At 40.2% G+C, this 12328-nt stretch overlaps 1 protein-coding gene across 1 annotated transcript in view; it reads left to right on the top strand.

Moving 5' to 3' along the window:
* The first annotated feature begins 1555 nt into the window (after positions 1–1555).
* The window catches only part of mrps5 (mitochondrial ribosomal protein S5), a 35138-nt gene continuing 24365 nt past the window's right edge, over positions 1556–12328 (top strand). Inside the window, exons 1-6 of the mRNA XM_034184999.1 lie at positions 1556–1604; positions 3462–3614; positions 7260–7385; positions 8602–8715; positions 8841–8960; positions 12044–12078. Of these exons, the coding sequence (XP_034040890.1) occupies positions 1556–1604; positions 3462–3614; positions 7260–7385; positions 8602–8715; positions 8841–8960; positions 12044–12078 (597 nt within the window). The remainder of the gene's footprint in view (positions 1605–3461; positions 3615–7259; positions 7386–8601; positions 8716–8840; positions 8961–12043; positions 12079–12328) is intronic.

Raw genomic sequence — 12328 nt, 5'->3', positions numbered from 1 at the left:
ATCAAGGTAAAAAATGGTCCATCTTGATGCAGAGTCTCAGCTCTTGAATACTTCTGATGGCCAATTCTAGGTTAGTCTGGGGCTCTGGAAGCAGCACCAGCTTCTGGGATCCTGGCAACAGCAATTGGATGGACAGAAAAAGCAGAATCAGTCGGGCGAACATAAAAGCACCTAAAGCATTCATTCACCAGCAGTCAATCAATCAAGAGGAACGCAAGACTACTAAAGTGGTTGCCAGCAGCTAGCCTTGTGCTTCACTAACAGACCTAGAATTTAGATATAGTGAGGCTCAGATTTGTTCCATTGCGAATAATTGTGATATGTCCTCTGTCTGTCCTTGTGTTGTCATTGTGGTCTGTCAGTGATGTCTGTTGTCATGTTGTCTATTAGTCATGTTGTTTTTCTGTATTTGCACACTTTAGCCTGTTTTGAGTTCCACCTTAGTTGTTAGTCTTTTGTTCTTTGGTTTGTGGATTTTTTTTTACCTTGTTGTTCTCCTTTTAGTTTGTTTGTTTTCTATTCACCCCCAGAGTTTCTTAGGGTTTGTGATACTTTGTCTTTGTTAGTTTCTGTGTGTTTTTGTAGGCGCGTCTTTGTCACCTGGTCTTCCCCACAGATGTTTTACATTCTCACTCATCTGTTCATTTGCATTGCACTGCACTGTTCCCCATTGCTTTGTCAGATTATTCTTTGACTATCTGTGACATGGTAAATGGTAAATAGACGCTTTTTTATAGCACTTTTCTATCTCCATCAGATCTCCATCACTTTTCTATTTCCATCAGACGCTCAAAGCGCTTTACAAATAATGCCTCACATTCACCCCGATGTGAAGGTGCTGCCTCACTACACAACGGGAGCAATAGGGCCTAGGTCTAAGGGCCCTTAGTGATTTTCCAGTCAGGCTGGGATTTGAATCAAGGACATTCTGGTCTCAAGCCCAACACCTTAACCACTAGACCATCACCTCCCCCATCTTCATATTGATTGCCTTTTGTCTGATCCCAGTTGTTTGATGCCTTCCACTGCCTGCGTTTGTTTGAGTACTAACTCCTGTTGAGCTTATCGGACTCCTTTTGTCGGACTGGACTTCTACACGTAAATAAATCACATTTGTTTTCCTTTACACCCTGTGTGGTTACTGTCAGCATATATTGGGTTCATTCAGAAACTGAGTACACAACAATAATATGAAGTAACATAAACAACAAAAACATGTAAAAATATATATTGAGCAAGGTAAGAAATAGTTCATAGTTATAGTTATAGTTCATATATAAACTATATGCGGGAACTCCTGAAGAACTGCAACCAAAAAGCTTTGAAAAGCGCTCAGTATTTCAAGAAGTTGTGGTAGATGGGGCTGCTTTGTGAGTTAGTAGGGAAGCATGGAAATAAGACACAAACGTAATTGCAATTGTGACTGGGTAGCCTCGCTTCCCTGGTGGTAATAATAATAATACTAATAATAATACGTAAATAAAATATGTTCCATTTTCCAACAGGCACATTTTGTGATGCCTTGTTGTCCTTTGAAGGACCCGTTAGTTCCATCATGGCGGCTTCGATACGGTTGTGCTGTGCCCTCCGCGTTACATTTCGAGGTGAATAATTTGTTTTTTCTTCTGTTACAGCTGCTTTAATTGACTTCCGAATAAATACTGGAGTTTTTTTTTCTGCATTTCTCTGAGGATTTGTCGCCGTTTGCTTCGGTCACGTTTGTTTCCATGCCTTTGCTGTCGGCGGGTTCGTGTCTTTAAAAATAATCATTAGCGTTAGTGTTTTCTTTTAAGCACAACAGTTTTTAATCTGCGCTGCGGAGGTTATAAACTTCCCCGAAACTTTGACGTGTTGATTAGTTTAAAAAAAAAAAACTGATTCATTTATCTTCACAGATGCCGGTGTTCTGATGATTTATGGTGGTTTGTGTCGAAAAATGGTGCCTTAGCGCCAATCTATAGTAAAGTCAATCCATTCATGCTGCTAATGTGCAGTTTTGTAGCCCACATCACATAAAGTTTTAATTCGAAACGTATTAGGAGTTTAATTTTTTTTTTTAATTGCAAACGGGCGTGTGTCCTGTCAACACTCGGACAGCATTTGATTTCAAAGGAAGCATATTTTGATAGACTAAGTATCCCCTGTCAGATAATGCTTCCAGGAAACACATTTTATTTTCCACTTCCACGCGCTTCATGTGTACTCTTAGACCACTGGGAGCAAGTTTTGATGTGCTGTTATGTTTTTACATGTGATTTCAAAGAGAGTGCACATTTACTGTTCTGCAACATTACTTCCGAAAGGTTGCAAGGATTTAGGGGCGTATGAACAGATCTCAGAAATATGGGTGTGCGCATGTGCAGAGCCACAGAGTAACACATCTCACTGGGGAACTTGACAGAATACTGTAAAATAAAAAACTCTAACTTTATAGGTACTTCTAGCCTCTTGTTAATACCAATCTGTTTGCTTAATTTGACCATCATTAATGTTTTACTGTAATCAGTTAATCATTTGTAGTCATTAAAAAGTCTGTATTCTTTGATTTCAGCTTCTTAAATATGAATATTTTAGTTTTCCTAATTACTTTTGTCCTCAATGAAAATAAAATGAATATCTTTGGCTTGTGGATAAGACACATGAGGATGTGACATAGTGGATATCTTAGAGATGCTTAGGAAATCTTACAAATGCCTATGTTTCATAATACTTCATTTTCATGCCCACATATAAAAATGACAGCTAAACTGTGCTTTGTCTGAGTGGAACAACCTTGCATGCTCAGCCAAGACTTATGTTCCAGTCACAGAATATTCCGTTCTGATAACTTGCAGACAGTAGTTATATCTCTCAGATGCAACTGTGAACCAATGACATGTTATTTTGTTTTTCAACTGTTTACCATCTTGTGCTAACATTATGCTTCACAGTGCTCAGTGTCTGAATTAACCACACCCCTTCAAACTCACCAACAGTTTTATGTTGGTGCTTTAGCACACACTTTTATCCAAATCAACCTTCAGGTGTGTAACAGTCAATCTGTGTCAAGTAAGTCTAGACATGAGTGTGCATCTAATGACAGATGATGATACTTTGCAGAAGTAGACAGTGAAGTGAGAGTATGGACAGGTTAAGGTGTTATAAGAGGAGGTGCTTGTGGAAGAGGTGGGTCTTGAAGGTAGAGAGGGATGCCCCTACTGTGATAGCAACTTTATTCTCCATCATTGTTGACTTTTGACTTGGTCTAGTCTGGACTGAGATTGCCTTGTGTTGTAGGCACGGTTCTGAACTACCGTATCTGGTCAACGTCCCATGTGACAGGTTGCTTGTGGTCTTTTCAAACAATTGCATGGACTCAAAATGGGGACAATGTAAAATTCTTTTCACACGGAAACATGTTTGTAAAAGCTGTCAGATCTGAGCTATTGTCTCGTTTGATGTGATGATTGTTTTTCTTTCAGGGGCAGTACCACTTCGTTCAATGGGTGGAGTATTTCCAACGTCTCCATTGGCCACTGGAGTCTTGTCTGTCTCTTTCCAAAGAAATCCTTCCTTACCACTGATCTCTGCAGCACCATGGCAGCAAACCAGACATGGCAGCTTCTTCAACAAGTGTAAGATGATATCAAAAACTATCTTGTTTCTTTTGGAGTAAAAACATTACAATTAAAAAAAAAAAAGTGCACTGCAAGACCAAAGCAGAGCCTGTTTTAATTCCAGTTTAATTTCTCTGTTATGATGCCTTGATAAAATGCTGCTACACTTAGGCAAACATTCAGATCATCATTTATCCAATAGTGTTATAAACACTGTTGAATTCCATATGTGAGTCAGAAATTTATGAAAACATACCACGTAAATTATTCCAGTGGTCACTTTGATGCAGCTGCTGAAACTACTTAAAAAAAATTTGTGTGTGTACTATATATATATAATATATATATATATATATATATATATATATATATATATATATATATATATATATATATATATACGAGGTCTATTAGAAAAGTATCTGACCTTATTATTTTTTTCAAAAACCATATGGATTTGAATCACATGTGATTGCGTCAGACAAGCTTGAACCCTCGTGCGCATGCGTGAGTTTTTCCACGCATGTCGGTTGCGACGTTCGCCTGTGAGCAGGCTTTGAGTGAGGAGTGGTCCAGCCCCTCGGCGGATTTTCATTGTCAGGAAATGGCGGAATGATTTTGGCTTTTTTCCCATCAGAATTTTTTCAGAAACTGTTAGAGACTGGCAACTGGAAACCATTAGAAAAATGTATCTGGCTTTCGGTGAAAATTTTACGGGCTTCACAGAGAATAAAGACTGTTACTACAGCTTTAAGGACACTCGGTGCGCCGCGCTCAGTGCCGCCATCGAGAGCCACAAACCACCGGATCATTTCTAAACGGATGGCTCTGTGGATCCGAGACCGTCGTGTGCACTTTCTCTGGTTATCACAAGAGCTGGACATCAGCCATTTTCCGGCAGATTTCACTTTTAACAAGAGATTTTGTCATGGAAAGCCGAGCGGAGGCTTCGCGCGTCACGACCGATTTGCTGATGGAGTGAGACAAAGGAACACCTCCGTTTTGGTCTCACAGGACGGCTTTGAGATGGCGTTCAGACAGCTGTCGGTGGTTTTTCCATCGAGTGATTATCCGAGAAATTGTGGATGTGCGTGGACATGCCAAAACATGTCCTGTGAGGCTTCATCACGGCGTTGCTTTGCGCCATGCGGCATGAGAGATGCGCGAATCCGTCCGCACGTCTTTCATTACAAAATCTCCTTTAACAGTGGAATGTCCGGATAAACTGCTGATCCCAACCTCTTCTGAAACTTCTCTGCTCTCTCACGACGTCCTGGGTCAACAGAGGCTTAAATTTGGAAGTTTTCAGCTTGAAACAGGCTGACAATGGCGGCTCGGGGCGCGGCGCGCCATCCGGCTCCGTGGGCAGTCCTTAAAGCGGCAGTAACACTCCATAATCTCTCATCAGCCCTTAAAATTTTCACCAAAAACCGTCTGAATTTCTCGAATGGTGTCCACTTGGATGTGCCTTACAGTTTCTGAAAAAATTTTGATCAAGCAAAGCGCCAGTCTCTCAGGAAGTTCTCAGACAAAGGAATTTCGACGGGAGGGGTGGACCAGTGCTCACTCAAAGCCAAGTAACCGCACCGACAGGCGTGAAAAAACTCACGCATGTGCACGAGGGTTCAAGCTTGTCTGATGTGATTCAAATCCATATGGCTTTTGAAAAAAATACTAAGGTCGGATACTTTTCTAATAGACCTCGTGTGTGTGTGTGTATATATATATATATATATATATATATATATATATATATATATATATATATATATATATATAAATACCCTAGCTGTTTTATCAAAAGTACGTGATTTAACAAAATATTTAAATATTCCTACATCCATACCCACTGGACAGCCCGCTTCAAATCGCACCTGGGGACCTGAATATTATTATTGGTTGCGTCAAGCAACCCAGTCCAGTCAAAGATTCAAGCTTCAAGCTCTACTAAAGATTCCCAGTACCTGCACTGGCCACACAGCCCCACAGCATGATGGAACCACCTCCAAATTTTACTTTAGGTAGCAAGTGTTTTTCTTGGAATGCTGTGTTCTTTTTCAGCCATGCATACTGCCCCTTGTTATGTCCAAATAACTCAGTTTTAGTTTTATCAGTCCACAGCACCTTTTCCAAAATGAATCTGGCTTGTCCAAATTTGCTTTAGCATACCTGTTTGTAGTGTGTACGCAGAAAAGGCTTCCTCTGCATCATACAACATCTTTTTGTGCAAAGTGCGCTGTGTAGTTGGACGATGCACAGAGACACTATCTGCAGCAAGATCATGTTGTGGGTCTTTGGAGCAGGTCTGTGGGTTGACTATGACTGTTCTCACCATCCATCGCTTCAGATTATCTGAGATTTTTCTTGGCCTGCCACTTTGGGCCTTAACTAGTACTGTGCCTGCGGCCTTCCATTTCCTCACTATGTTCCTCACAGTGGAAACTGACAGCTGAAATCTCTGAGATAGTCTTTTGTATCCTTCCCCTAAAACCATGATGTTGAACAGTCTTTGTTTGTAGGTCATTTGAGAGTTGTTTCGAGGCTCCCATGTTGCTACTCATCAGAAGAGATGCAAAGAGGGGAAACATTTGCAGATGGCCACCTTAAATACCCTTTCTCATGATTGTATTCACCTGTGCAAGGAGGTCAAGGGTCAGTGAGCTTACCAAACCAATTTTGTGTTCCAATAATTAGTGCTAAATGTATTCAAATCAATAAAATTACAAGGGTGCTCAAAGTCATGCACCTGCCTAATTTTGTTTAAATAATTATTGCACACTTTCTGTAACTACTAGAAACTTCATTTCACTTCTCAAATATCAGTGTGTTCGTCTGCAATATGATATATTTAACTGATATTTCTGATCCATACAACCAGTGATTTATAAAGGAAAATCATGACAATTTTCAGGTTTGCCCAAACCTTTGCATACAGGTGTGTGTGTGTGTGTGTATATATGTGTATATATATATATATATATATATATATATATATATATATATATATATATACGTACGTACTTTTGATTTACAAATGTCGACTTTTTAAAGTCACAATTCAGAGGCTTCAGCATCAGGCAGTTATTTTTCAATTGATTTAGTCTCTAAATGTCAGAAAATGTTAATCATGCCCATCGATGATTAAAAGAATTAGTCTTCACAATTTGCACAGAAAAAGAATTCCTGTTGCTTGGATGCAAGTTCTTTCAGAATAAATATTTGTGTTGTCATTCATTGAGATTGTGTTTGTACAACAATAACTTACTTGTGAGATAAAGTACATCCCATTTGTTTTCATTGAGTACCTTTTTGTTCAGTGTATCCAATCAGACAACCCATATTCATCAAATGCATGCTAAATTTTGAGAGATAATTCTCATAATTGACAGATCAGCAGCTGGAGTGTTGGAGACTAAAGCTGCACTGTGCAGGTTTGATGGCGTACAGTGCCGTAAGGGATGATCACTTTTTTATGACAATTACAAAGATGCCAGAATTTTTCTGACATCAAGGCTGAACTTTGTAACGTAGCTCTGTCAGTCTACTTCTGTCTGTTTGTATTCTTTGCTCTTTCACTCTGTGCTTTGTTTGTTTGAGTCGCCGTTCATGAGTTACAGCACTGACAAAATTCCCCAGATTTATTTATTTATTTATTTTAAACAGTAACTGCTCAGGAGCTGTGGAAAGCTGTGTCAGCAGAGACGGGTGCCGGGAGCAAGAAGGGCCGAGGGAAGAGAACCAAACGCAAACGGAAGCAAGACCTGAATGTTGGACAGCGCATTGGAGAGGGTGAGACCTCATTCAATCTGTTTCAGATATCTGCTTGTATGGTTCCATAGTCTGTTGGACACATTGATGCTCAGCCCCAGTGTACGCCCCCTGAGCTGTCACCTGACCCCAAAGTATGACCTGTTTTAAATATATTCAGCAGTCAGTTTTAAGATATTGCCTTCAAGTGCTTCTATTTTCCTGTCCGTTTATAGTTTAATAATGCGCAGCTTGACGCCTCCACCCACATTCTTTAAAACTGAATTCTACTCATTCATTGAACAGCTTTTTCTTCTGTAATTTTCCTTCAAACATGTCCAACAATGTAGTTTGTATTGCCATTATCTGTAGCCATTAGCAGTAGCAATTAGGAACAGGTGTAAAAGCTTTTTTTAAAAGAAAATACAGAACTAGAAAAAGTACCAGTTTGAGTCACAGCCCAGCTAGTAGCTAACCTAGCTGAGTTAATGCAATTAGTCTTTGGGCCAAGCAGGTTTTCGGTACCAATTAAGGGGACTATACGACACTTAGAATCCAGCCTCAGTGTACCAAGGCCTACACAAAGATGTATGATAGCCATCCCAGGGTGGTAGTCGTAGCCAGGTCGGATTCAATGAATAATTACACAGAGGTCAAAATTTAAAAGTGCTCCAGTCATATTGAGAAATATACCACATTATTTGTCTGATCATAAAGATTCCAAAAAGGTATGATGAACTATGACAGAATTCTATGGAATTAAGGGGTAAAAACAACAAAAGTGGTTATAAAATTCAGTTTAAGTTTGTACAAGGGTCAAAAGTATAAGTTGCTCAAATTTTGGTAAGACGTGATGCAAACTATTGATTGAGTTAATAGGCTTTTACAAAGAAATAGTTTTCACCATTTGTGCTTAGTTATCACGTTACAGGCTAACATATGTCACATGTCATAGAATCTAATGTACGTTGACCTTATTTGACCTTTACTTTGAAGACCAAACATTCAACACAGTCAAAACTATTCCATTTCCTAATCCTTTTGCATCACTTTTTACTGAAATAGGTAAGTAACTAAATTGCTGTTCACCTGTGTGTCTTACACTTATACAAATAACTTGTATAAACTTTGGAAGCCTGCAGCTATCGTTACCTGCACGTCCTTCTGTTTAACTCCATCAACCTTCTTATTTATGCCTCACCCATTTTATTATTAAATAAGGTTGCTAATTGTGTCTTCCTATATTGCCCGTGTGTAGGTCGCGGCGGTTTTCTGTGGCCGGGCCTGAATGCTCCGTTGCCGAGGGACGCGACTTCGTGGAGCATGAGTCGCAGAAGTGAGGTGGAGCAACAGGAGAAGCAGTCTGAACTCGGTAGATTTATACCCTCACTTTGACAGTGATACACAGTTACTTTGAAGTGTGTTTCTCTTTAAGTCTGCTGTGTCTTCAACGTTTCTGGCTTCTGTGGTAAGCATATTGGTTGTGTGATTGTACAGAGCGTTTCAGAATTGAGTGGGAAAGAAAGAGGAATGTGAAGGTCAAGAAGGAGAGGGGGTGGACAGGAGGTTCTTTGGGGGGCACCAGCCTGGGCCCTCCTGATCCCGGACCATATGGAGGTAAAACGCCAACACACACAGACACACATACTCACACACAACATGCTTACTTTCATTAACAAATAGTTTGTCGTGTTGCTTTTGAATAGTTGTTCATAGATAACAAGCAAAGTGTACAATTAAAAAAAAAAAAAAAACACAAAACTTAAGATCGCAACAAAATTAAGTAATTATAGCAAATGCTAATGATAGGAAAAGGCCATATGATGATAATAATGAGTAGGGAGGTCCACACCTGAGGGTTCCGGTCAATTGAAGAAAGAGTTTGGTGATGTCTGCTTCATTGGAAAATCACAATGTCTGCAGTAAAACATCAAGATACATGATGAAATCATGAGAACTGAAAATCAACATTGGTTGTAAAGAAGCAGAGCTGATATTCACACTTGCATTCAGTATTGTGTGTCGCATTCATCTGTTGAGGCAATATGAGGTCCATAGTAGACGTCAGTGGTGGAAGCCAGTGTTGAACTGGGACAGAATCCCGTTTAGAATGACCCTTGCAGGTACCTTGACCATCATTGCGTTGTTGCAAGCAATGTAGTGACTCTAGTTGTTGCAATCCAGACGATTGCCAATTCCTTTCCAGGAAGGGATAAGATATCCTTTTTTTACAGTTCAGTGTTTCCCAATCCCTGTCCCCAGGCCCCAAAATACTGCTCAGTTCCCACTTGTTCCTGAACTAATCAGATTAAATGAGCTCCGTTGGCTGTGTTCCATTGCTCAGTCAGCTGTTGATTAACTGAACACACCTGTCTTTGTAAGTGGGAGGAAGCTGGAACACCCGGAAGGAACCCAGAGAACATGAATCTCCACACAGAAAGGACCATGTGGGAAGTGAACCTGGGACCTTCTCGCTGTGCAGTAACAGTGCTGACCACTAAGCCACCAGGCTAGAAAAAGAAGAGTTCAAAGAAACATTGAAAGCCCAGTATTCTGACTTTTATGTCCATGATGAGCATGCTGTATGTAAACTTCTGAACACAGCTGTATGTGATATTTATTTTTCAAAACTCGTGGTCTCATTTAGCCGTTGATGTCTCCAAGAATCAAAACACTTGAATTGATTAAATTTGAGTGCCCAAATTTGTTTCGTATGGTAGGGAAAAGTGTAATTACCCGGGCGACCTTAGAAATATCTGTTTATTTCATGTGGTGAGCGCTGTTGCCCATTAAAGGTAAACCCACCAAGGGCTTTGGGTTGATGTTTGATATTAAATATTTGGTTCCAAACAGTCATAAAGGTGCTTTTCATGCCTAATCAACTTTTCATTACTAACCCTGAGGAACACCGCCGGTTAATTCCAGCTCACTTGCTGATGGAGCTGCCAGCCTCTTATTCCCAGACTTATTACATCTTTAAATGTCGGCTGTCAGAATTGAGTTCATCCTGTTTACCTCAAACTGAGAAGATGAGAGATCCTCTGTTCTCACACGGCACATTTTCTGGCTTCGTGCTCACTCATGTTATGTCGCTGTTTGAGTCTCGCATCCTCGTGGAACATCTTTTTCATTTTTTCTATCCTCCCATTTGTTTCTCAGCTAACACACTTTGACTCTGTCATATGTCTGCAAACACGTTGGTTTCCCACACGCTCTGTCATGCATACATGAATCCGCAGAGAGCCGTGACTCGGTTGATTGTGATCGGGGTTAGTTTCTTGCAGATGGCGGCGTAGCATCCCAGCTGACGTGTGCCTCTGTCTATTAACCATGGAGGTTTTGAGTTGGAACACTCTTTTTGTTTGCTGTTAATTGTATAGAGGTGAACCAGCTGCTGTTAGAAGGGCATCTGGGTATTTATTTCATCACCACCAGCAGCAGCAGAGGTGTTTATAACATGCAGGTGTGAGACACAGGTGTGGACAATCATGTCTCATGAAGGGCCAAGAAAGTACAGGTCTTCTGTGCTGCTGATCACCTCAGCGGGCGGTTTTATTGATGGTCAGGTGTTTAAGTTGAGGACAGAAGCTCATCAGTAAAGCCACCTGCTAAAGTCATTGGTTGTATGAAATCCTGCACACTCCTGGTCCTTGTGGCCCACCCCTGGTACTCACTGGAGAATGCTTGGCAGTGATACTTGGAGAACAGCTGGCATGATAATCAAAATAGTTGATTTCATGTCATTTAACAGGGCTCTCTCTCTCAGCACTGGAATAATGGCACAGGCCACTTTTCAAATTTAGGGTGTTCCCTCTTTGTTTGCGCTGGTAATTTTGCTTAAACTTATTGAAATTTTTCTGTTTGCAGCCGCGTACCGTCATTTCCCACTGCGCCGTTGTTTTCCTGTGAAATCTCTTGAGGCAGTGATATCTCATGACATTTCAACATGTCAGACCCGACCGGAACAAGAAAAAATGTTTGGTTTTTTGTTTATTTGTTTTAAATATGAATCTTCTCACTAAGCATACCGGCATCTCTCACTCATAATGTACGATAGCGGAATGGTGACAATAGAAAGAATGGCTGCGTTATTATATAATTTTTTTTATTATATAAGTTATTTTTTGTTCTTGCTGGCGGCGGGACAAGCGGCAGCAGGCTGAGAAACGCACCTGGAGCAGACAAACACCGAAGGACTTTAAAAAGACCTCGCCTCTGTGTTTATTCACAAGTAACTTCCACAATAAGGAGTTACACTGTTTACAGGTGTCATCTTCTAAAACAAGAGATGACGGTTTTTGGCAGGATGTGGTGATAGATCTGGCTGAAAGGATGCAACAGCTCAGATTAATAGGCTTCATTTTACTCAGTGTGCCGCTTTGTAAAGTTCTGCCTTCTGCTACATTGATTATCTCCTTTACACCGGTTATCTGAATGCTTCACATTTTTTTGTGGGAGCATTACAGCGCCACATGCAGGCCTGGCACATGTACTACAGCGTTTTCAGTGGATATTTCATTAAATGGCGTCGTGTTTACAGAACACTTTTGAAAATGATGAATAAAAAGATTGTATCCCACCCCCGACCTGACCTCTAGTGCCATCATCATGGAGGGAGGGGGTGTTTCATGTTTTCATTTTCATAAATTGTATGCCATCATTTTTTTAATTGTTATTATTTTTTTCCCCTTTGTTCACAGACGCTTATGAGGATTTTGATTCACGTGTGATCGAGGTGAGTGATATGAAGAAACTAAGTTATCATTCACAACTGCACATTTATCAAACATTGATAGAGGCTTCACAAAAAGCCAGAAATTTCACTGGAAGGAAATGAGGGATTTTTTTTTTTTTTCCAGTCCAGGTGTAAATGGAAATTTGTGATTACCGTGCATCCAGAAAGTACTCACAGTACATCACTTTTTCCATATTTTATGTTACAGTCTTATTTCAAAATGGAGTAAATACATTTTTTTTCCCACAAA

This window comes from Thalassophryne amazonica, chromosome 13 (genome assembly GCF_902500255.1).
Source record: "Thalassophryne amazonica chromosome 13, fThaAma1.1, whole genome shotgun sequence".
In the NCBI taxonomy this organism is placed as follows: Eukaryota; Metazoa; Chordata; class Actinopteri; order Batrachoidiformes; family Batrachoididae; genus Thalassophryne; species Thalassophryne amazonica.
The sequence above is the reverse complement of the archived record's forward strand: the minus strand, read 5'-3'. Positions and strand labels throughout refer to the sequence as shown.